Below are 25,388 nucleotides of genomic sequence, written 5' to 3'. Positions count from 1 at the left end.
ACACCACAGCATTTCAGAAAACGCAACAGCATTTCAGAAAACACCACAGCATTTCAGAAAACACAACAGCATTTCAGAAAACACAACAGCATTTCAGAAAACACCACAGCATTTCACAAAACGCAACAGCATTTCAGAAAACACCACAGCATTTCAGAAAACACCAGTTAACAATATTTAATAAGAATGAAATGTACAAATACATACCCTTTTTTTTAAATTGTATGAGAAAAAGGAAGACAAAATCAATAAATAGGATAAAATATAAATAACTATTAAATAAATAATGAAAATAAAACCCAAATAAGACATTAATAATACAAAGTTAATAATTAATAAGATTTAAAGGATTTAAACACCAAATTTAAATTATGAAATAGTAAAATAGATAATACAAGTCGAAACCTATAATACCTATAAAATAGAAGTAAGACATGAGTAAAACAATATAAATAATATTAAAGGTGGGGTAGGTAATTCACTTCAGAAACGCTTTTTGTTATATTCCATGGAATGCTCTTAACATCCCGATAGCAATGAATATATTAAATGCTTTGACAATAAATACATAAAAAAACGTCATCTGTGGAAGCCGTGGCGCTGTAAAAAGCACGACCAGCCTAAAATAACTGGATGGCCGTCTGCACTCGAGCTGGTTTCTCCATTCTTACCTACCCTACCTTTAAGGTCCAAACAACTAATCACTGATCTTTAATGATCAGTTTAATGAATATTAAAAACATAGAAGCTAAATTGTACCGTACAATGTCTGTTCAACTGTTAAACTTGATCTTGAAATAGTTGTTTTCGTTGTCTGTGTCAATTGAGGTAATATATCTGATTTAAGTTTTGACATTATTATTTGTGGACATTGTGCTCAGATTACATGGACTGTGTGTGTTGAGGTTATACGGCTTATTTTGTTTTGTAAAACATTTATCCTACACAAGTAGCCTACTAGGTTAATGTTATTACGACATCATTACTGGGTGCATGTGTTTTCACGTCAATTGACCGTTTTATTCTGAAGAGAAAACCATTCTGTTTCCGGTGCTGTCTCTTGGCTAGCTTGACCCAGCTGCAGCCCTTCGCCTTTTCTCTCTCTGCAGTGCAACCAGTGCAACTCGCCACCACCCACTCAAAACAGTGCGGAAATACCCAGATGACGCACTTGAAAGGAAACAAAAAAAGAGGTTGTGAGTGGGAGAGGCGATAACATAACTTCTGGATTTAGTCATAAACTGGAGAGTGTTACACTCTGCTGCTGCTACAATAACATCTATTTCCAGGCCTTGACATTGACAAAGTAGTGCCATTAAACATGTAAGGCTACTACCTCTGTTTATTAAATAGTATTTGTTGTTTACTTTCATTTGTTCAACAAAAAAGAAATGATTTAATCATCATAAAAACAGTTGATCAAGAAACTTAAGAAACACAATTCCCTCTGACCAGAAGAGGGCGCTGTAGGTGAATAAATCAATGGTGTCATTAGCAGCACTGTGCATTATTCCCCTCATACAACATGTCTCTTGTTTATTAGTTTGTCCCATAGGTTTGTCCACACGTTTCATGGGTCGAAAAAAGCGTCTCATAATTACCAATATTATCTGAGTCAGTTGATCATTTCCCTACAAGCTACCAGAAACGAAAGACACTTGAATATTAAACTCTAAAAGTGTACTCACTAAAGCTCACTAAAGTTTTCAGCTTAGTTTTTTACATTTATATTTTTTAAAACATTATTGTATTACTTTTGTATTCGTATTACATTGTAATATCACAGTGACCTGTTGCGAAGGCACTGGATATTTCGATGCCTTCAACTACTCTCGGAAATCCCAATGGGAAGTTAAAAAAACAACAATACAACAACATTCAGTTAGGCAACTGTTGGAAAGTGGGAATTGCCATCAAACATATTAATTATGTTTCAATATTGAATTTTACAATAATATGCTTGAAAGAACTTGTTAAGATCCTTAACGAGTAATTAAAAGCTCTCCGCTTTCTTTTTTAAGGTAGAGAATAGGGTATCCGAGGCACATTGAATGTAGCACAATAGTCCTAAACGGGAGGCCTGAGTGGGAGGCGGGGCCTGCCCTGCCCCTCTGCCTGCTCCACACTGCGGCGGGCAGAGCTGTTAGCTACAGAAATGGCGGAGGGGGAGTTGGACGTCGACTCGCTGATTTCCAGGCTCTTGGAGGGTGAGTTATCAACCATACTATATTTATATCTACCGGTTGTTGACGACTTTAGTGCTCGAGGATTGTCCGGGTTTAGTTTCGACACGAGTCGACAGAAAAACGGAACGCTCTGGAGTATCCCGCTGGAGGAGTAAACAGGACTAGTTAAGAAATAATAACCAGAACGTGAGACTTGTAATACATTAAGTTGAGTGCTATTGAATAGTTATAATGTTATAGTTCCAGGTCAGGTCGAGTATTGGGGAAAAAAAGAACTAATTAAATTATGTTAGCCTTTATTAATGTTGCAATACTTATTTTACACTCTTATTACTTTGACATGTAGCATAAAACCATAGCTTAGATTCTTAGAAGCTTCTACTAAAATATCCTGGCTCTGCTTATATTTCCACAAGCTTTTCACAACAATATACACTGTGGTAATGGATATCTGTCTTTTAAGTTGACATTTCTTTTAGAACAAACTGCAGCTTGGTAAATAAAGTATGCCGAAACTTCCAGCACAATTGCATGTTTTCTAAAGATACTTAACATATTGGTTGGTTTATGCCGCAGTCATAAGTAAAAATGCCAAGTTTCAAATGGGATTTGGATGGAGGGTTTGTCAGCTGTAAAGAATGCACGTCACAGGGCTGTGGTGTTTATATGGGAATGTTGCTGAATGGCAATGTTTACACAAGGACTTGATGATATTCCATTATAAATAGACCTTCAGAGTGTGTACCCTGTAAGCATTACAACATGAATTTAGTCTGTGACTCCAAGTATTTTGTAATCCCAATGCCTATGTTTTGAAAGTTTCACGTGCGAACATAACACTGTCTTAAAAAGTTTCTGTTAAACACACAAGAGTATGTATTAAGCTGTTATCCTTCACATGTTTTAACATGAATGCAGCAGATTATCCCAAGCTTTATCTTCCTGAATTAAAAGATAATAAAATAAAAGCTTTTCCAAATTAGTTGTGAATGACAATAAGTGCCTCTAATGAGTTGCTGTCTCCTTGGGTGGGACAGTTAGTATTGTATGAGACCGCACTAAAGTAACTTCAGTACTTTCGAAGAAAGCATTGTTGCTCCTACAACACTGCTATGTGTTGGATTCTTAGCATCGCCAAAGCCCCTTTCACACCAACGCGGTTCCAGGGCCGGTTCGGAGCTAGAGCCTGGTAAGCACCGTTTTTCCTGTTCACACCGCAGCGGAGCCGGCTCTTTCCCCCGAAAACCTTCTTACCAAGCTCCAAAAAATTGTTGGTCTAGAAGCAAGAACCGCATACGTCACGCTTACGCCGGAGAATAAATAATATTTGTAACAAGCAGTAGCGCTGAGCAAAGTGACTAGAACGCAACCACACACTTTATAAAGTCAGGCAACACTCACCAGGCTTAGTGTGATTCTGTTTATTTGTACCTTACTTTGTCTTTGACCATCCGTTCGCTGTCATTGATCATTGTGGAGAGCAGGCAGACGTTTTGTTTTGTACTATAGCAGCTATCGGATGGAATCAATACATGGGCTGCACAGGTTGTCATGTCCAACCATCACAAGTAGAATCATAATGAAAAATACGCCCGTAAAATGTGCCTGTAGAAAACGGCTTATGCCACAATAGGATAGCAGCAAGTTGTCTAGATAGTCAGTTTAGCTTCGGTTGCTATGCTAACATCACCCATTTTGTACCAGAGAAACTTTCATAGCAGCGTTGTGATGCCAAACCGCGGGCAGCACTGCAGCGGTCGGTAAATGCCGCTGAAACACATTAATAAACAATGAACCACGGCACTCTGGAGAAAAGTATAAGGGTTGAGAAGTAGTTATTTAATGTAATCTGGCTTCGTATGATTAAAAGCAACACGATCATCGACCCGACGCAGTCCCCCATTGTTGTTGTTGTTGTGAGCAGCGTTGGGGAGAAACGTGATCCGACGTAAACAGTGACGTCATGACGCAGCCGTGGGAGCACCAGTCGGGCTCTGGGCGGTGTGAACAAAACTGGGGCTGAAAAGAAGAACCGGTTCCGAACCAGAAGAGCGCAAGCACGGAGCTAGAACGGGTACCGCGTTGGTGTGAAAGGGCTAAGGGATCCTGTATATTGAAATCCGTCTGACTGTCCTCTCGCCTTTTGTTCTCTACAGAGCACAGAGACAGTGTCCCTCTGTGTCTTCAGCAAACATGGAGGCAGCCAGCATTCATGATCAATTGTCGGTCACACTGAAAAAACTGAAACGTTGACTTTAATTAAATATATTAGGTCAACACATTTCGCCTGACTGTATTAGGTTAGTTGAAAGCAATAATATTAGTTGAACCTGATATTTTTTTATATTTTTGCTTTCAACTAACCTAATACATTTATGTGAAATATGTTGATATAATACATTTAATTAAAGTAAACGTTTACATGTTCCGTGCATTACATTACATGTTACTTGTTAGACGCTTTTATCCAAAGTGACTTACATACTCAATGCTGTGGGCAATCGCCACAGGAGCAATTTGGGGTGAAGTGTCTTGCCCAGGGGCACAACGACATGCTGACTGCAGTGGGGTTTGAACCTGTGACCCCCTGATCCCAACACCAAGGCTCTATCTACTGCGCCACACGCCTCCCGTGCACTACAGATTCTGAAAACCACACACACATGCTGGCAGCTAATGAATGACCACAATGTGGATCAGTACCACCTAATCATCTTGATTGATTTGGACTGACTGATTACATAATAGTGTTTGTTGTGTGTCAGCTGTACATTAACCGCAATGTGAGCCTGTGTTGTCAGCTGGGAAAGGCTATGCTGTAGCTAGTTTGCTGCATATTTAGTTGCTTTTTTTGCAGCAACTAGGAAACCTCATAGAGGAAATTGGAGGGATCTGGCCCTAAAGGCTTCCAGATGTGAGCTGAGAATATATCCAACATCCATCTTCTTTCAGTCACTTTCTCTTTCCATCTAAAGCAGCAATATGTGAAGGCTAACTAATTTTTTCGTTTAAAAAAAATAGTGAGACTCAGGTTGAATAGTAATGTCTTTCCTGTAAAAGTTTTCGAATTCTAAATGTTGTCTTAGCTCAAGCCGTACAAGTTTTTTGCCAAAAATAAAAGGTTGTAGTGGCAAAAAGCAAAATCTGTACTGGAGAGTTTGACCGCAAAACATTTTCATTTTTATGAGCAGATTATATATTTTCCATTCTTTTGAATTTGTCTTGTTGTCTATAGACTCTATAGGATCTCAGGAAGCAGTAAAAAATGGCTGCACAGTTTGCAAAATCTGAAGTTGACATGTTCAACAGGTTTCTCACATTAGACAAGTGTACAAAACAAAGCCAAACTAATCATGTCCAACACTAGGAGACATATTCGGACCACACAGGCAGAAGTACACTGTTAAACTGTCCGCCGTTTATCAGTTTGTCTTCCTAAGGTTTTTGTTTTTTTTAAATAATTGACCTTTCAACAACAAGTGTCTCACAGACACTGATGAAATCCTTTGTATCTTTTAAACAGATTACATCTACAGCCTGCTTTTCATTAAGACCTTTACTAAATGGATTTCTTCTGGCACTTAGTTCAAGGAGCTCAGAAGGTTCCCCTTATCCACTTTAATAGGAGGTTGATCCCCCACTTTTTCCTCTGGTGCCAGTCGGGATCTACATACTCACACACACACACACACACACACACACACACACACACACACACACACACACACACACACACACACACACACACACACACAGCTCTCTGATCTCCTATTAAATGTCAACAGGAACAGCTGCCCCTGGTAGAAATTAACTTACCCTTTTGGTGACACACACAGGGGGAGAGTGTAAAAAGGGCAATACAGTAATACAGTAGAATTGACTAATCCTCTCCTGCAATGTTTATTCATTTTGAACATTGATGAGGTAAAGAAGTATTTAAACCTTATTGACAACAAATACAAATAATTAAACTTCCATACAATTCCATCAAACATGTTTATGATATATGTTCACATAGGCGTGACAATAGTGTCTTAAATTAAATAAGAATCTAAAGACATGCTAGCAGCTGAGTTAGCTTTGGGTTTTAGCTAAATGCTATTGTCGGCAAGCTAATTTGCCTGTTGCACAAGTAATGTTGACCAGCATTTAAATCTAGGATGCTAGCAAGCTAAAATTAGGGAATTAGCACTAAACCCTTAGCAAATTATAATAATTTGAATGTCATTATTTTGTCTTGCTTTTACAGGATATGTGGTCATAAACTCAAGTATCGGATGAATTGGAGTAATGTATGGACATCCTAATACATACAATGCACATGTCCTCCATCAGATGTTTAATAGGGGTTGTCAGGCGTATAGCTGACAGGCTAACCCTGATCATCTGACAACATGGTTTAGAATGAGTGACCACACAGTGAAGCTTTCTGGCCTCTCTGGTTTCATTCGTCACTCTGAATACAATGACTTAGCACCTGCTGTCTTATGACCAGGCTAGTGAGTCACAGTTGAAAGCAACACAATGGTGTATGGATTAATTTACCATCACCATTTGTCTGTATTTAATAAAATGGCATTCATATGTGTGTGTGTTTCTGTCTGTATGTGGATATCATACAGTCAGGGTGGCCACACTTGTTCAGTCATGTCACTGGTACCCATTCCTCTCATGCCATAGTCATCAAATTAGAGTGGAATTAATCCATTTGGTTTATTTTGTATTTAAATTGGCCAGTTATCGTTGACCGGATTAAAAAGATATATTTCGTAAGGCGTGTGTGTGTATGAGGGATCAGAGCTGGAAATGGTTTCTTATTGGTCAGAAATATGGCATGGAAAATGTAAAAACAATACTTTTCTTTTAGCATCGACCTGAAAACACAAAACGAGCACCATGGAGCCTAACGCGCCGCAGATACGTTTGTTGATCTTGACAGTATTCCTGCTTTGGCGTTTCTTGCAAAACAGATGCTGAGATGTCAAGCAAACATCGGACTTTTGGCGAAGTTCCACTCACTGCTTACCTGTTGTTTACTGGTTTCATGTCAACCAATTCGGGCGCAAGGAGCCCATACATTTGTTTCCTTTACACCCTGCAATATTGCTAAAGTACTGGCCAATCCCCATGCAGCGGTATTAATGACTGCATCATTGAGTGTGTGCAGCTAATTTAGAAAAACCTACACTACCTAATTGTTGTAATCACTGGGGTGTAATGACCTGTTGCTGCGGTGAGAATCATTACTGACACATTACACAGTGTTGCATGGCACCGTGGAAACCAACCAGTCATCTGTTGTTTTACTACAAATCTCAGTAGCAGATTTCTCAGCAGAATCACTACAGTTGGTCACACAGCATTTGAGCCGACGGTGTTGCACAGCCTCAGCACACTGAACAAACGGAAACGTTGACTTTAATTAAATGTATTATGTCAACAGAGTTCACATAACTGTATTAGGTTAGTTGAAAGCAATAATATGAAGTTTAAATAAAAAAGATTAGGTTCAACTTAATATTATTGCTTTCAACTAACCTAATACAGTTATGTGAAATCTGCTTCCCTGTGTGTTTCTGTTTGTTGATCTCTCCACAAACAGGCCCCTCCCTCCCCCCTCATTAGTGTTTACTAGTGCTGCATGATTATGTGCAGCCATTACAGCCTTCCCAACATGCTAAACCCACGCTGGCCCAGCCTTCCCCACAACAGGCCCTCTGTCTGGCCTGCCAGCACAGGTGGCCCGTAGGCTTTACGCAGCACAATCAACACCACGGCCCCATCCATCAGCCAGCCAGAGCGGGGGGGAGGCAGGACGGAAAGTTGCATTTAAGAGCCATTTTGTCATATTTGTTTATGAGCAAAGATGTCAGCCAAGTTGTGACCCTGTATGGGAACATAAAGTCTCTCAAAAGGGCATTTCTGTGTATGGGCTGTTTATTTCCTGGAATGGAATGGTCACTATTTAAAATGTCCTTAAATGAATAAAAAGTCCAGTAAGATAGTTATTCCTCACATACATTGAACCTGAGAGCCAGCAGTATAGTATGAGGATGTTTGACATGCAACTCAACAATTGTGCATGACAATATTATTCTTTTAGAATTCTTATGAAAATATGTTTTAACATTTAATGCAAGATCTTAAAACATTTGCACCTCAAATGTTGCTGCAAATCCGCTATGCTTAAATGCATTGTAAAAGCAAAAGGAAGAATGGTCATCAACAGATTTAACATTACCATTGTACAGCAATGTGTAGCTAAATATTGTTATCATAAGCTACTGGTCACAGCATAACTTGTATGGCTGTATGTGTTGAAGCTTATGAATTCAACTTTTCATCTCAAATATGAAATAGTCTTGCAGTATCATAACATGCACAATAATGTTTTCCAAATGCTGATTGGTCAGGAATTCTCAACTTTCTCTTCAGCTTGATGCCACTTTTAGGATCTTTTCTGAACTGAGAGAGTTTAACAACAAATTAAGCATTCAGATTTTTCACAATGCATTGTACGTCGGTGTCACCCTCCTTGTTTTCTCCGGGACGTGGAGCACTGCTGCTGCGTTGCGTGGTGCTCAGGCTGCTGGCGTGGCATTCTGTTATGGAAACAACAATGGAGGAGCCTGTGTGGCGGGGAGCGTTCGGCCCCTGGCACCAAACGTGGCACAGAGCTCACCCGGGCTTTCAGCTGCCCGGCGAGGCTTTCCAACTTACCCTCCCTCCAGATCCTTCTATTCACTCCTCCGCCTTCTCAGACTCCCCACTCAAGCTTCACTTTCTCCCTACTTTTCTTTCGTTTTCTCCTCTCCATCTCTCCCACTCTCTGTTTATTTCGCTCTCCTCTCAATTTCATCCTTTCTTTTTCCCCCACAAAGAATGCCATTCAGCCGTGGCACTTAAAGGCGAACAAAACGGCCTCTGAAAATGTGAAGCCCGCACAGAAATGCCATTGCAGTCGGGATTTCTGCCTCAAGATTCGCTCTCTAGCCAGAGTTGCTTTGTGTCTCTTGTTCACTTGTTCAGGGGTCAGTGTTTTCCATCGGCCCTGTGTGGGAGAGGGTTAGATGGAGGAGTGGGGGGGAGCTGCTGGCTTGGTACCCAGTTGGAAAGAATAGAGAGTGGAGGTGGAGAGCTTAAAAAAGGACTGACAGGGCATTTTATTGGCGCAGCAAAGGCCAAAACATGCAAGTCATGCCTGCTTAAAATTCAAGGCTCTGCTCGGCCCATTAGAAGTTCTTTGCATATTTTTGCCCGGGAATTAGAGGAAGTTAGTGTTTCCAAATTTTCCGTTTTTAAGTAGTATTAAGCAGCACTAAGCAATATTTTTATATCAACAATGATAAAAATGGCTACATGTTTTGTGAAAGTTGACCAAAACTACAGAGACTTCCTCTGACAGGAAACTGCTTGGGGCCCCCAAAGAAGGTAGATTACGAAGGTCCACAGCAACGACAACATGAAACACCCTTTAATTTACTGCAACGACATGTCGGGAAACCCCCTCAAGGGGTCCCCATGCATAGCGCACCGTCAAAAGCTGCTTCATAATTTCAGTTTCGTTGCTCCGCTCCGGGGGGGGGGGGGGGAAGAGTGCTGTCGGAGGTGTCATGTCCCTTCGGCTTTGCCTAGAGTGTCTTGGGGCGCCTCTGACTCAACAGTTCGCTTGAGCTCGACTTAGCATTTTAGCCTTTTTTTGCTCTTTGTTTTGGTCTTGTATCTTACATCATCAGTTTCTTTGACCTGTTAAGCCCCATTCCCCCTGCGGGGGAAAAATCGCAACATCTGCAAGAAACAGCGTCTGAGGGCTTCTTAACATTTAAAAACCTATTAATGTGTCATACCCACGTAACGGGAAGAAACTCAGCTATCAGACAGTTTTTAGCAAAAACGAAACATAAGGGTAATAACAAAGGCTCTGAGTTAGCCCTGAGCAAAAAAATGCTAACACACTTAGCACAGAACTCATGTTAGAATACCCTTATTACTTATCGTATCTGCAAAAACAAGATATCGATTAGCAAGCTGAGATTCCTCAGATTTGACAGGTATTAGTATCATTACTGACCGATCCGAACTCGCGACATGAGAAGCTAACAAAGACATCACACCACGTAGCATTAGGTAGCCAACACGGCAATATGTCTTACCTTTGTTGTTTTCTGATCAAAAGTTGTCTTCAATGGCATTAAAACGATAAAAACGCTGCTGAAGGTTAATCCATAGGTTAATCCAATGTGTCTGTGTCACTTTGAAATGATTTCTGATAATCCATCAGCAATAAACCTAGTTTTCAGATTTCAGAGCATAAGATTTGGGCAAACTGTGTGCGCATAGTTCTCACTTCTCAATGGTAACGTGTGTGTATGTGGAAATTCCCCTTTGATTCTATTGGCTCTAGAGGTGGAGTTGTTTTTGCTAAACCTCTCTAAAAAGGTCAAATGTCACTTGTTTTGCATCAATCTTGATACAGGGTGATTATTATATGTCATAGTTTGGATTCCTAAAGCTTTTAGTCTACTATCCCATCATTCAAGGGTGGTTTTCCACTATAAGTAATGGTTTATTTTTAGACGGACACAATCATTTACATTTTTTTACTATGTTCAATCTGAATTTACTTTAAAATAAAAAAAAATCTATATTGATTCTGACTTTTCTACATCCAACTCATAGGTTTATCATTGCTTTGAGAAAAAAGATTATTAATTTACCCCTTTTAGAAGGGAAGTTATTGTCATTTGTTCTGGGAATGTCATTTTCGAGCCTGAAACCTGAAAAACAGGCTTGGGGCTTAACAGGTTAATCTCATCAACCCTGTTTCCAGGTTCAGTGGGGAGCTGTTTTTGGCTAAAAATCTCAATGCAACTATCTGGTGAACACAGTGGAGTAATCGTTCTTCGTTGTCAAAACTAAAATCCTGCCGACACAAGCACCGTTTTTGAAAATGATCCAAAAAAGTCCACATGAAAACCCCAAAACACCATTAATGCAATGTCATGGCCAGAGGGCAGTTTGGGCGATCCAAAACCAACAGCTAAGGTGGTGAGGTCTATGGGAATGTTTGATAATGTGGAAGTGACCCCCAATTCTTACTACTAGTTCCTACATCCAGGACATGGTTAAACTGTACACCCCAGCGCGTGCACTTCGCTCTGCATCAGCCAAATGGCTCGCTGCACCCTCGCTGCGAGGGGGACCCAAGTTCCCATCAACAAAAACACGTGGGTTTGCTATCCTGGCTCCAAAATGGTGGAATGTGCTCCCCATTGAAATCAGGAGAGCAGATAACTTGCACATCTTCCGGCGCAGACTGAAAACTCATCTCTTTCGACTCCACTTCGAGCGATAGAATTACTAACAAAGCACTTATATACTAATAAAGGACTGGCTTATCTAAAGCCAGTTGAGTAGCACTTGAAATGTTTGGCTCTATGAAACCTGATGTACTTATATGATTCTGTTTTCTTCAAGGTTGTATCTTGTTGGTCGAACGCACTTATTGTAAGTCGCTTTGGATAAAAGCGTCAGCTAAATGCAATGTAATGTAATAGTAATAACACATTTAAAGGTTGCACAATTTTGGATAAGTTAGCCATTGCGTTACATTTCGCCTTATACAATGGGGCAAAAAGGTATTTAGTCAGCCACCAATTATGCAAGTTCTCCCACTTAAAAAGATGAGAGAGGCCTGTACTTTTCATCCTAGGTATACCTCAACTATGAGAGACAAAATGAGAAGAAAAAAAATCCAGAAAATCACATTGTCTGATTTCTAAAGAATTTATTTGCAGATTATGGTGGAAAATAAGTATTTGGTCAATAACAAAAGTTAATCTCAATACTTTGTTATATACCCTTTGTTGGCAATGACAGAGGTCAAACGTTTTCTGTAGATCTTCACAAGGTTTTCACACACTGTTGCTGGTATTTTGGCCCATTCCTCCATGCAGATCTCCTCTAGAGCAGTGATGTTTTGGGGCTGTCGCTTGGCAACACGGACTTTCAACTCCCTCCAAAGATTTTCTATGGGGTTGAGATCTGGAGACTGGCTAGGCCACTCCAGGACCTTGAAATGCTTCTTACGAAGCCACTCCTTCGTTGCCCGGGCGGTGTGTTTGGGATCATTGTCATGCTGAAAGACCCAGCCACGTTTCATCTTCAATGCCCTTGCTGATGGAAGGAGGTTGTCACTCAAAATCTCACGATACATGGCCCCATTCATTCTTTCCTTTACACGGATCAGTCGTCCTGGTCCCTTTGCAGAAAAACAGCCCCAAAGCATGATGTTTCCGCCCCCATGTTTCACAGTAGGTGTTCTTTGGATGAAACTCAGCATTCTTTCTCCTCCAAACACGTCTAGTTGAGTTTTTACCAAAAAGTTCTATTTTGGTTTCATCTGACCATACAGTATGACATTCTCCCAATCCTCTTCTGGATCATCTAAATGCTCTCTAGCAAACTTCAGACGGGCCTGGACATGTACTGGCTTAAGCAGGGGGACACGTCTGGCACTGGAGGATTTGAGTCCCTGGCGGCGTAGTGTGTTACTGATGGTAGCCTTTGTTACTTTGGTCCCAGCTCTCTGCAGGTCATTGACGGTCCCCCTGTGTGGTTCTGGGATGTTTGCTCACCGTTCTTGTGATCATTTTGACCCCACGGGGTGAGATCTTGCGTGGAGCCCCAGATCGAGGGAGATTATCAGTGGTCTTGTATGTCTTCCATTTTCTAATAATTGCTCCCACAGTTGATTTCTTCACACCAAGCTGCTTACCTATTGCAGATTCAGTCTTCCCAGCCTGGTGCAGGTCTACAATTTTGTTTCTGGTGTCCTTTGACAGCTCTTTGGTCTTGGCCATAGTGGAGTTTGGAGTGTGACTGTTTGAGGTTGTGGACAGGTGTCTTTTATACTGATAACGAGTTCAAACAGGTGCCATTAATACAGTTAACGAGTGGAGGACAGAGGAGGCTCTTAAAGAAGAAGTTACAGGTCTGTGAGAGCCAGAAATCTTGTTTGTTTGTAGGTGACCAAATACTTATTTTACTGAGAAATTTACCAATTAATTCATTAAAAATCCTACAATGTGATTTCCTGGATTCTTTCCCCCCATTCTGTCTCTCATAGTTGAAGTGTACCTAGGATGAAAAGTACAGGCCTCTCTCATCTTTTTAAGTGGGAGAACTTGCACAATTGGTGGCTGACTAAATACTTTTTTGCCCCACTGTAAGTGAAGCCTCAAAAATATAACACTGTGTTAGACCTGTTAAAGTGGGAATGGGCTTCCAGCTTTTCAGCAGAGCAGCTGTTACATTGTTGTGGATGGAGCCCCGAGCCGCCTGGCTAGTCCTGTTCTTTATCTCCCAGACAGCAGCAGAGCCTTGCAGGGCTCACTTCCTCCTTCCTCCATACAGTAGCGCCCATATATGGTAATGCCTTCAAGAAGCAATCTGTCTGCAATTCACTTATGTGTCGCTCTCCCTTTGTGTTTAGCTCTAATACACAAGTGAACTCTGCTCTTTTAAACACATGGAAAATAGTTGACCTTGTTGACCCATGAGCAAGAAGTGACTCCTCCAACATAGGTTTGGTTAGTTTGTGTATTCAGAGAGTGCCATGGTTTGTGTTGCAACAGCTCTGGTGTGGTTCAACATGCAGCACCATGGTGGGTTGGGCAGTAACCAAGTACCTGCCAAATATCGACTGAATTAATATAGAAATTATTTGACAAAGCCTGGACTTTAATTCGGGGAACTCTGGCTGTTATTACCCAGAAGTATCAACCAGTGTAACGCAGATCATTGAGCAGTGATAGGCATTAGTGTGTGTCAAGACAGGAATAACAGGCTATTAGTGCTTCCCTGGAATATTAAATCACCGTATTAAGTATTATCTTTCTTTTAGAATCGAAACGATAAGTCATCTCACAGAAAATGTGATAATAAATTATTTATCTGTCATTTTTTTAAGCCGAAATATTTTTGACTCCACATTTTCCAATGTCGGTGCTTTTTTTTATTTCATAGTTTGCTAGGGCTGTACCGAATGTCATTTTTTTTTTTTATTCAAAGCTTCTATTGAAGTTTTCAAATGACGCTACCAATCATCAACCTACATTTTGTTTTTTTAAATATGCATTAATGCACAATATTTTTGGGATAAAAAACACATTATCTTTTTCCATTCAATTTGGACTTTTGGGAATTTACATCGGCTGAAGTTTGATAATGGAAATGATTGGAAATGATTGGATCCAACAAGTCGGAAACAAATACAGCCAACTAAATAGTAAACTGGTAAATAGTAAACCAGGAATTAAATCATACGTTTTTTCCCCTATTTCAGTTGTTGTGACTTGCATAAGTTTGATAGTTTTTTGTATTGACCTGAATTAGGCCCAAATGAATCCCAATGATTTATGGTAGTTTTAGTGTTTGTCTCAGCTTTAGATCTGATAACATGTTATAGTTTCCTTGTGCATGCTTTCCTACTGAGGTATCATGTTAGTCACAGTCCTAAAGACCAGAAACAACATTCACTTCTCATACAAATATTTTCAAACTGGTTAGATTCTGATGCGTCTTGCAGATGCCCTAACCAATGTGTATCACAGGCGGCACTGAGAGTCCCTGGAGCCTGAGGGGTTTGGCTCTGAGGGGTCTGTGATCTGGGAGGAATTTAAAAACTCACTCGGGGAGGGGTTCAAGGCCAAACTGCCCTCTGACGTCAGCAGAGTTCACAAGGCTCTGCAGAGGAAGACCGTGACCCAGGAGTTCAGCCGCAGCCAAGAATGAAACTTAAGGATAAATAGATGAGGAGGAAACGAGGGGTGAAGGAGGGAGGAAAGGCGGCCTAGAGAAACAAAGATACAGAGATCTAGCTAGAGGAAGGACACAGAGTTCAATCTGAAGAGGTCAGAGGGTGTCCAAACTTAAACTAAAGCTGAGGCAGACCGAAACATGCACCTGACCAAATTAGGAGATCTTACCCAGGACATAGAGAGCCTTCTCAAAGATTTTCACTAATCTCCCGAAGAACCAGCTGGGAAACACTAGTGGAGCATCAAGACAAGGCTGACAGGAAGTGAGGCAGAACAGCTGTTTTACCCAGGGACGGAGAGAGCAGGGACACTAGGTGATGAACGCTGTGCATCTGTTTGGGTTGTGTGTCTATGAGTGAGTCTTTCAGCTTGTATTGGGTTTGAAGTATGCCTTGGGGCTTGATTTCAGGAGAATTGGACTCAAACACACTGTGGCAGTCAGTCAATAATTCATGGAATCTACGGTAATATAGAAAAGCTTCTGTATTTTATGCATTTAAAACGACTTCACCATTGGATTGTAAAACTGCTTTTTTAGAGATAATATATTCTATAATATTACTACCTAAAGTAACAATAATAGTGTGCCAGAAAACGTTTCAATTTGCGCATATCATTCAAGAAATACAAACTAACTGCAACTCTTTATGTACAAGCAATAGATGAGTGTCTTAGGCCCCGGCCACACAAGGACGAAAACGGCTAAACGCATAGGATTAACGCAATCGCAAAAAAGCTTCCGTCCACACGCAATAGTCATCCGGATAGTGTCTGTCCACACGAGACCGCTCCGTTTAGCTCCAACCGCTGGAGAAGCTGCAGTACATATGCAGGAGCCTGTACGTGGCGCTGTAACTTCCTCCACAAAAGCAGCGAAGAAGCATGGTTGTCATGGTTGCCCTTCTGTTTATTCTCCGCGGTGGGGGCCGAGGGAACCGGGCAGAGTTTTTCGCCAGTCAACGTGTATTAAAGTTTAAATCTTCCGACAAAATTATAAAAGTGCCGGTCAAAGGTCTTCTTTGTTATTTATTGAGCTTTAAAACAAATGAATAACGACTCTATATAATATAATAATAAAATAGACGGAGCCTCTCTTTTTCCTCCCTCTCTTCGGACAGCGCCAGTGTCTGTTTCATGCAGCAGCTGATCCAGTAATGAGTGACCCAGCCGACAGTAAAAATAAACATATTTATAACTAGTTTAGGTAGTTTGAGAGGTGTCTCCGTCCTGTCAGATTAGACTTCACTCGCGTTTATGTCCATATCGAGAGAAAGATAAATAATCTGAATTCAGTGTGCAGTTTACTTTGACGCGGGGGTGAGCAGCAGAGGTGGGGAGAGGCGGGGCTATTGCCTCATCATTATCAGAAAATGATCGTATAGGGCGTACACACGGAGCCGTTGGACCCCCCAGAGCGTTGCGTATGCCGTTATATCCACCTTGGGACCCGTTATCGTTTCCGCAGTCGTTTAGTGCCGTATTCGGTCGTCCTCGTGTAGCCGAACGGTCTATATGACACTAAACAGTAACGCAAACGACCGTTTTCGTCCTCGTGTGGCCGGGGCCTTAATTTAAGGATAGCTTGTTCATTGCTCATAGTCTCGCTGCAAATGATATGGGCTATTCCAGTGGATTAGTATTGCACTTTATAGAGATAGTTTGGATGTTCTGAAATGGTAGAATGCCAACAGCCATCTATTATAGGTCACATACTGACTATGGATAAGTACCTCATATATCACCACTTCAAACAATCTCAACTATCTTGCAAAAGAAAGATAAAAAGAAACGTTGCAAAAACTATCTGACACTCCAAAATGCATCCGAAAGTGTACACAAACCTTGAATCATTATTGAATACTTTGGATATTCCACTAATATCTATTTGAAACCCAACCTTAGCAGTTAGCTAGCTCCACTAGCTAGCCAGTTGCTACCTGTTGCTGTCACTCCTGTTCAGTGTTTGTGTAGAGCAGGAGGCGGGATGGAATGTTTCTGAGACACGCGTTATCTCACTTTTGAAGGTTATTTTTAACAATAGAAATGCAACATATTGCAGGGAATCTGATTGAAACCTGTTTTCTGTGCACGCCTCCTGTAATCACAGTTGTAATGTTAGTATGCAGGGCGTGGGTTGGTAATTACCCCCCCGCCCCCTTAGCAGTAACAGCCTCGTCGCTCACCAACACCTTCCAGGCTAGAAATTGGTCTTGCCTCGTTGCCATGGTGATCAGTCGTTGGGTACCACCATCTCGTTCCTTTTTCTTCTTTTTTGCACGGTATCTCTCGCTCCCCGTTTCTCTACGCTGGGGAAGCTGCAGTGCGGTGGTGTCAGAGTAAAGGATGCTGGCATACCTCCCCCACATGCCTTGTAGTGGTACGATCTGAAGTCAAGGTCACTGTGTGTGTGTGTGTGTGTGTGTGTGTGTGTGTGTGTGTGTGTGTGTGTGTGTGTGTGTGTGTGTGTGTGTGTGTGTGTGTGTGTGTGTGTGTGTGTGTGTGTGTGTGTGTGTGTGTGTGTGTGTGTGTGTGTGTGTGTGTGTGTGTGTGTGTGTGTGTGTGTGTGTGTGTGTGTGATATATTAGGCCTGTCAGCTGAGCCAGCACAGCTCTGTAAGCGCATCATCACAGAGCTGAAGCTGAGAGCGAGGGGTGTGAAATCACCCCCTCGACAGTCACTTTTCACTGGACACACACACACACACACACACACACACACACACACACGCGCCTGTGTATTGTGCTCAGTGTAGGATAGCTGTACATTAAAGTGTTTTTATTTGAAGGGCACAATGAGTCAGAGGTTTTTGCGGCATGAATTTGGATCTTGATTCATGTTTTGTTTATTCCCCCCTAGAAATCGTACCTTTTGCACGGTCTAAATATAGCCCCTAATGTGCAGGTGGGGCGTGACCGGGGGTGAGACGGAAAGGTCTCCAGGCAGATTTAGTGGGGTCATGTTGTACATGTACACACACTGGATTAAAGCACCTTTAGAATCTCAGAACACACACTCTCTCTTCTCTGTAAACTGTAATCAGTATAGATATATATAAAAGTAATCTAGAGCTGATCATTATTATTTTCTGGGGAGATCAATTATTTAATATATTCGATCATACGTCAGAAAGGCAGCTATAATTGAATAAAGCCAGAGGTCACTTTAAAATGTTTATTTTTACCTGCGCCTTTGTACAGCGACTTTGAGTACTTAGAGAAGCGCTATATAAATGAAATGTATCATTATTATTCATATTTTTGCAAAACTAATAACCAAAATAATCTGAAACCAGAAAAAATATGTTTTTGCCTAAAAACAGACTGCAATTCATCAACTTTGCTACCTTTTGGCTACTGGATGAAACACGTATTTGTGTGTCCCACGTCTTCTCGTGTTCAAAGTCTTGTTTACTTCTTTTTATTTAGAAAATTCTGCTTATTTTGGCCTGTAGTTTTTTAGGAACAGTTATTGTATTGATCATTTGTATGCCGACTAAATAAAACAAATTGGAGCAGTGTAAAAGTCGTAAGGATATTGAAAACATCATTTTGGAAGGATATTTAAAGTTAGTTATCCTGTTAATAGTTTAAGATAGAATACTTGATTTCGTGATGCAGTTTTGAATAGATGTGCAGAATGTATGTTTATTCATCTCATACGGCCTCATTACTAATTGATGAATGAATGGAGTCACTTCATTTATCAAGTCTTCCAAATCCTCCACATCTGATGCCTTACTACAGAGTGATCCCATCCCTTGTTCCTCTAACATGGATCTACATGCTTCCCCTTTCTCTTTGCCTGTTACACAACAGGAAGTCCTGTCCAAAGCACTCCCAAAAACATCAACAGTCCCTTCACAAGCTATTTCCATCCTCCGCCTGTTGCCTAAACACCGCCTCCCATATTTAGTTTGAGGTTCATTTCAAAACTCATCGTGTCTGGGATGATGTGAGCGATATGTGGCGGTCAACAGAGTCATATCGTTAACCTTCTCGTCCACAGTGCGAGGATGTCGTCCAGGGAAGATCGTCCAGATGTCGGAGGCCGAGGTGCGCGGCTTGTGCATCAAGTCTCGGGAGATCTTCCTCAGTCAGCCCATCCTGCTGGAGCTGGAGGCTCCGCTCAAAATCTGTGGTCAGTATTCTCCAGGTTTCTCCTTCTAGGGTTTCATTATGGTCTTATAGCACTTTAAACCTGGAAATGTTGAGTACCCCAACGTTTTATGATAGAAATGTACAGTACGGGTCCCCAGCACATAGACTCTGCTGTATGCTAACCTGCATATGTTGGGCAATTTGCACAGTTAGCATAAGTTGTGTTAATTAGCAATAGATTGAATTAGAGCCTATGCACACAATAGATTAAAAAATGGCTTGGCTGATTTGGACAATTCTTGAATGATTGTGGGGTTATTGAGGATGCTGAATGCATATCTGACATTTTCAGGATAAGAAATTGCAGTTTTATCAAGAAAATAGATAAGTGGTAACTGGCGGGCTGATTCTGACTACCATAGTGTTTCGACCATTGGATATTGTGAGCACAAAATGAAAATGATTACCTCTACTGTGGACAGTTATTTTTCAAATAAATAAGCCTGTCCTATCCTAATGATCCAGAGTCAACTAAATCTTCAAAGTCGCCCGAAGATGAATCAAAATCAGCCCACAGAGTACAGATGTGGCCACTTTCTGTTTGAAATGATGCATTATGGATCCTGAAATCAGAAATAGATTCAGCATCCTCGACAATGACCCTCAGTCATGTTTGAACTATTGTCCACAGGCTATAATGCTAATGAATGCTAATTAACACAACTTATGCTAATGGTGCAAATTGCCCAACGTATGCAGGTTAGCATCCGGCAGTTTCTATGTGCTGGGGACCCTTACTAACATCAATCTCTGGGCTACTCAACCTTTCCGGATTCACAACAGGGCTGGAAACTAGACTATTATCTGCTCCCCCTTCCTCCCCCCTCACTGCCTCCTCCCCCTCCCCAGGTGATATCCACGGACAGTACACAGACCTGCTCCGGCTCTTTGAGTACGGCGGCTTCCCTCCAGAGGCCAACTACCTGTTCCTGGGAGACTACGTGGACAGAGGGAAGCAGTCTCTGGAGACCATCTGCCTGCTGCTCGCCTACAAGATCAAATACCCCGAGAACTTCTTCCTGCTCAGAGGCAACCACGAGTGCGCCTCCATCAACCGCATCTACGGATTCTACGACGAGTGTGAGTGCTCTCGTGGAAAGGGAGGGTTTCATTTTCACTTCCTCCCCAAGTCTTATTGTGGGACAGATGTTGGCACACACCTGTGACCAGAACAGTAGTTGCAGGAAGCAGGCAGACAAACTTAGAATAAACTCATGTTGGGGGTGAAATGGTTAACAAATGGGATTCTTTGAATTGCTTTAAATTGGTGATATCTTTGGCTATACTGTGATAAGCCTAATTATAATCACACAAAACATATTAAGATTACCGTTTGACCTGCTCTCCAAAGTAATTAAATAGTTACTTATGGAACTTAAAATGTAGGACATGAGATACTTGTGTAAAAGGTTTTTGGGGGGTTCCCCTCTCCTGTAGTTTGTTCTATAGGTTTTAGTGCATGCCAATGGTCTGCAAAAGCTAGAATCCCCAAGCTCCCTATCCCCCTTTTAACATCAACTTGTATGGCTCCTAAAATGACTTGTATTTTTACATCTTACAGTAACTTTGAACTCTGAGAGCTTCTGATACAAGGAGTAGTTTGTAAGAAGTCAAATGTGTTATATAATGTACTTTAAAGCCTTAAAAGCTTACATCTGTATTTTTTTCTAAAATTGGAGCAAAACAGACTTGTATTTTCATGATGGTGCAATAATAACAGTTGTCGATCTATAGTTCCTATTTTTCAAGAATATAGGACTAAATAACCCAATCTATAATCAGCGCACCTGTAATTAAAAGTCGTAATTGGTTTATAATGAATCAGGTAAATGATGAATACACTAAATCCATGGCCTGCTCAATGGATTCGATTTGAGTGTGGAACAGGGGGAAACGGGACATGGCCCTTTGATCAGGGTTAAACCCCTCTCACAGCCTCATGTGGCTCTCTGCCTCCTGTCTCACCTCCCTGTTGGTGTTGCAGGTAAACGCAGATTCAACATCAAGCTGTGGAAGACGTTCACCGACTGCTTCAACTGCCTGCCCATCGCCGCCATCGTGGACGAGAAGATCTTCTGCTGTCACGGAGGTACGAGGCCGGCACATGAGTTCTGATATTTGCAGCATCTGGAGGAGGAAATATAACGAGAATGAAGCTTCTGGTTTGACTCTGATGTGAAGTGAATGGGTCGCAGCATGTTAATAGTATTAGTGATATGGGTTCATACCTGCTGCAGACTTATGGAGGGATGAATCTGTGACGGTTTGTCGTCTCGTCCTGTGCAGGTCTCTCTCCAGACCTGCAGTCCATGGAGCAGATCAGACGCATCATGAGACCCACAGACGTGCCCGACACAGGTGGGACCACACACACACACACACACACACACACACACACACACACACACACACACACACACACACACACACACACACACTTAATTCAACAAAACATGTTTTTTGTCACATTAACGTTGAAATGCATTTATCAATGATTCCGTTCACATTCAACTGGTAACTCTTTTTATAGATAAATAATTGGGTCCGACCATCACATCCAAAGATAGTCAGTGTACAATGACGTCTAAAAAAAGCATCAAATTATCCCAATTATGATTTTATAACTAGAGAATCTTTGACTTTTATGCCTAATAAACGTCTGAACAAGTCATCTAAAATCTGTTGATCGACTAATCCTTTAAACAACACAGGGTCCTGGCATTTTGAATTGTTGTGGTTTTATCATCTAATTTAAAAGCAGAACTATTCAGCTGTGACAAAGACTGCTATACTTACTAGCTGTATTTAGAAATAGAAATATATGTATCAGATGGATAGGGAACACCTTGTAATAGGAGTTCCATAACTAGTGGACTTCATGATAAGAATGATCACCCTGTCCTGCCATGTTACATATTTTGATAGGGTTAGGGTCAAAACAAACCTGCGCAATATTTATCCAGCTTCTCAGGGTTTAGTAATCGGCCTTAACTGGCCCAAAATGCTCAGTGACGCAGGTTCGGTCCTCTTTTAGCCCTCCGGGTAAAAACTATTTATCTTAAGTGGGGAACTTTTACATCTGCTGATATTTAAGGAGAATCACGCACACATCCTGTGCAATATACTTATTTATAACATTGAGGACACCATGATTCCATCCCTAATAACTTCTGCTCATGATGGATGTGTGCTAGTAAAGTGGAAGTGAGTGTTTGCCCCTCTTCACTAGAGCGGGTTGTTCTTGTCCTTATAAGGCCGCCAGTGTTAGACCCTAGCAGCCTCGGGCTCTCAGACCCTCTTATGGTCTTCAGACCGACTCAGAGTGGAGGTGAAGAATGTGTGTGTGTGTATACATGGGCAGCCTTGATGTTTTAATACCTGACATAATGTAAATCTAACATAACGTTAACCTAAAGCAGTTTGGAACAGCAGAGCACATTGTTCTGAGTGGACCAGGTCTAATTGTCTTGCCTAAATGCAGCGGTGAAGACCTCCTCAGGTGTTCTTTTGTAGTTTATATCCTGTCTTCTCTTCCTGCCAGGCCTCCTGTGTGATCTGCTGTGGTCGGACCCCGATAAGGACGTCCAGGGCTGGGGGGAAAACGACCGCGGCGTCTCCTTCACGTTCGGAGCTGATGTGGTCAGCAAGTTCCTGAACCGCCACGACCTGGACCTCATCTGCAGAGCCCACCAGGTACGGCAGAAGCTCAGTCCTTGAGACTTGGCTTGGGAAACAGAGGGTCACGGGTTCAAATCCAAGAACGGACCAAGTATGGAGAGTGGACTGGTGGTTTGAGAAATGCCAGTTCACTTTCTGGGTACTACTGACGGGCCTACATACAGAGACTAACTTTCTCTTGGTGGTGGTGTGTGACGATTAAAGTGGAATACTCCATTTCCACTGACGTCCCCTTATCATTTAACCATTTATATAAATAGAAATGGATTCCAGGACAGGTAATGATATTTTTAGGCTTCCTCGTTGTTCAACACGTTCTATTTACAGTTTACATATTGGCATGATCTGCTGCTGTCCATATCAGATGTCGATGATCTGCTCTCCAATGACTCTGTGTCTGGCGCCCCCAGGTGGTAGAAGACGGTTATGAGTTCTTCGCCAAGCGGCAGCTGGTGACTCTGTTCTCGGCTCCCAACTACTGCGGAGAGTTCGACAACGCCGGCGGCATGATGAGCGTGGACGAAACCCTGATGTGCTCCTTCCAGGTAGGACGTCACAGCAAAGTGCCGACATGGCTGTGCTCTAGTTAGCATGCAGGGAAACAGCATAACTTATCACTTAGTATGGGTACAATCTGGGTAACTTACCGAGGTTATCTGTCTGTAAATGAAAATATGTGTTGCCAAAATTAATTATGAGATGACAATCTTATTCTCTCAAACTGCACTTTTATTATAAAGAGCCAACAATAAAGTAATAAAATATAGGGCCACACATTAGTTCAAAAACAAGTTGATATATCCTTGTTGTCCTTTTGTGAAAACAATTCCATAGAATTATTAACACCGTCTCTTTGTAGCAATTGGAGTTTTCCGAATAAAAACAAATGATAGTAAGGTGCAAGCTTACTAATAGCAGGATGAAATGAGTACTAGAATATCTGTAATCCATGTGCAGTAAACACAAATTAAATGCAGTGTTATTTCAACAGAAAATGTATTGCGATGGTATCTGGTATACTGCCACTCCTGTTACATTAAAGAAGGCTACACACTACATTGTATTGTGTAGCCTTCTTTATAGTGTCAGTAGAGCGTCACCTCTCTGGAGCTCTGCCCTCCCGCATTCATGAACGCACCATCAGCTTCTTTAAGTCTGATTTATTTGACTGAATTTCTTTAGTTTTTTGTGAGTTCTTTAAAAAGACTTGTAATCACGCAACTAGACATGTAGCATACTTATGGTTAAAACTCCAAAATAAAAAAATACTTGTAGGCCCCAAAATTGCTTCACTTTGAGAAGTGTTGGACACTTGGGAGTGATTTCCTACTCAGGACAGGACACAAGGCCTGGATTGTGAAGTATTTGAAAAACAGATCGTTTTTCTGTGAGTTAAAATATGTCCTGTGTCTTATCCTAGATCCTAAAGCCATCTGAGAAGAAAGCCAAGTACCAGTATGGAGGGATGAACTCGGGTCGGCCCATCACTCCTCCTCGCACAGCCCAACCTCCAAAGAAACGATGAAGAAGAGAGGGAGGAAGAGACGCAGAGAACGAGAGAGAGACATGAATGTCAAAGATTGTCTCCTGTTGGCTTTCCACAACACAAAAGAAGTCAAAGCAACACTTGGCAGAGGGAAACCGAACACAACTATTTCAAAAGAGACCCCACTGTCTTTCATCTTCATTTCTTCCTGACCCCCTCTGAGCTGCTGTCACTCTCTTCTTCTTCCTCAAAGCTTTTTCTTCTCATCTGCGTAACATTTTTTAAAACAAGTGTTTAAAAGGAAAAACAATACAGGGGTTTCATTCAGTAGCATATCGGAGTGTTTTTGACTTTTGCTTTTTTCCCCTTCTTGACAACAGAATGACAACTAGTTTAGTTTACCACATCTCCTTTACCCCCCCTGTACAGACACAACAGGTATTAATGACGACTGCTGGGTTTTCAATAAATAATACAGGAAAATGAACACTTCTCAATGTTCTGTGTGGTTATTCCAGTTAAATCACTTCTCCAGGGAGCTCATTTGAAAACTGAAACGTGACACATGAAATGCAAATAGCACAAGGAAGCAAAGAAGATACATCTTTTTTTGCCAAGTAAATCTGTGGCAGCTGTACAAATCCAGATCATTTTATTCAGGCTAATGGTTGATTTTGGATTATTTTAATTGGCAACAAAAAATTACTTTGACTACACTTAACTTTAAATGTACTTTTGTGCCCAAATGTCTGATATTGCTATTGGTGCATCTCTATTTTACAGAAGGTACAGGTATTGTGATGATTTCTCAATTTACATGTGCAAATCAAAAATAATAAATATTGACATGTTTGTCTATTAAGATTGGTTACTGAACTCATTTTTCATCATTAAAATATCGTCCATCAGCACTGAGCCAGTCAGTTCATCAAGAAGACTTCATACAAGACCATTCAAAAGGTCCTATTATGCTCTCTGGGGTTTTCTCTGCCTAGCCAATAGAAGCGTGAGTGTAACAGTGATGTGATATTACAGAATGAAACAAAGGAGTCCAGTGGAG

General features: G+C 41.3%; 2 protein-coding genes across 2 annotated transcripts in view; one reads left to right on the top strand and one right to left on the bottom strand.

Moving 5' to 3' along the window:
* The first annotated feature begins 2,055 nt into the window (after window positions 1-2,055).
* Window positions 2,056-25,190, top strand: LOC117542741 (serine/threonine-protein phosphatase PP1-beta catalytic subunit). Its single transcript, XM_034210575.1, has 8 exons — window positions 2,056-2,207; window positions 19,013-19,144; window positions 20,014-20,244; window positions 21,149-21,253; window positions 21,451-21,522; window positions 22,706-22,857; window positions 23,253-23,387; window positions 24,263-25,190. Exons 1-8 carry the CDS (start codon window positions 2,156-2,158, stop codon window positions 24,365-24,367), a joined length of 984 nt encoding a protein of 327 aa, XP_034066466.1. The 5' UTR covers window positions 2,056-2,155; the 3' UTR covers window positions 24,368-25,190.
* Window positions 17,554-25,388, bottom strand: part of LOC117542740 (equilibrative nucleoside transporter 2) — a 34,867-nt gene continuing 27,032 nt past the window's right edge. Inside the window, exon 14 of the transcript XR_004568478.1 lies at window positions 17,554-17,583. The gene's annotated coding sequence lies outside the window, so the exon portion shown is untranslated. The remainder of the gene's footprint in view (window positions 17,584-25,388) is intronic.

Source organism: Gymnodraco acuticeps, unplaced genomic scaffold (assembly GCF_902827175.1).
Source record: "Gymnodraco acuticeps unplaced genomic scaffold, fGymAcu1.1, whole genome shotgun sequence".
NCBI lineage: Eukaryota > Metazoa > Chordata > Actinopteri > Perciformes > Bathydraconidae > Gymnodraco > Gymnodraco acuticeps.
Note: the sequence above shows the minus strand (reverse complement) of the source record. Positions and strands in the feature narration are given on the sequence as shown.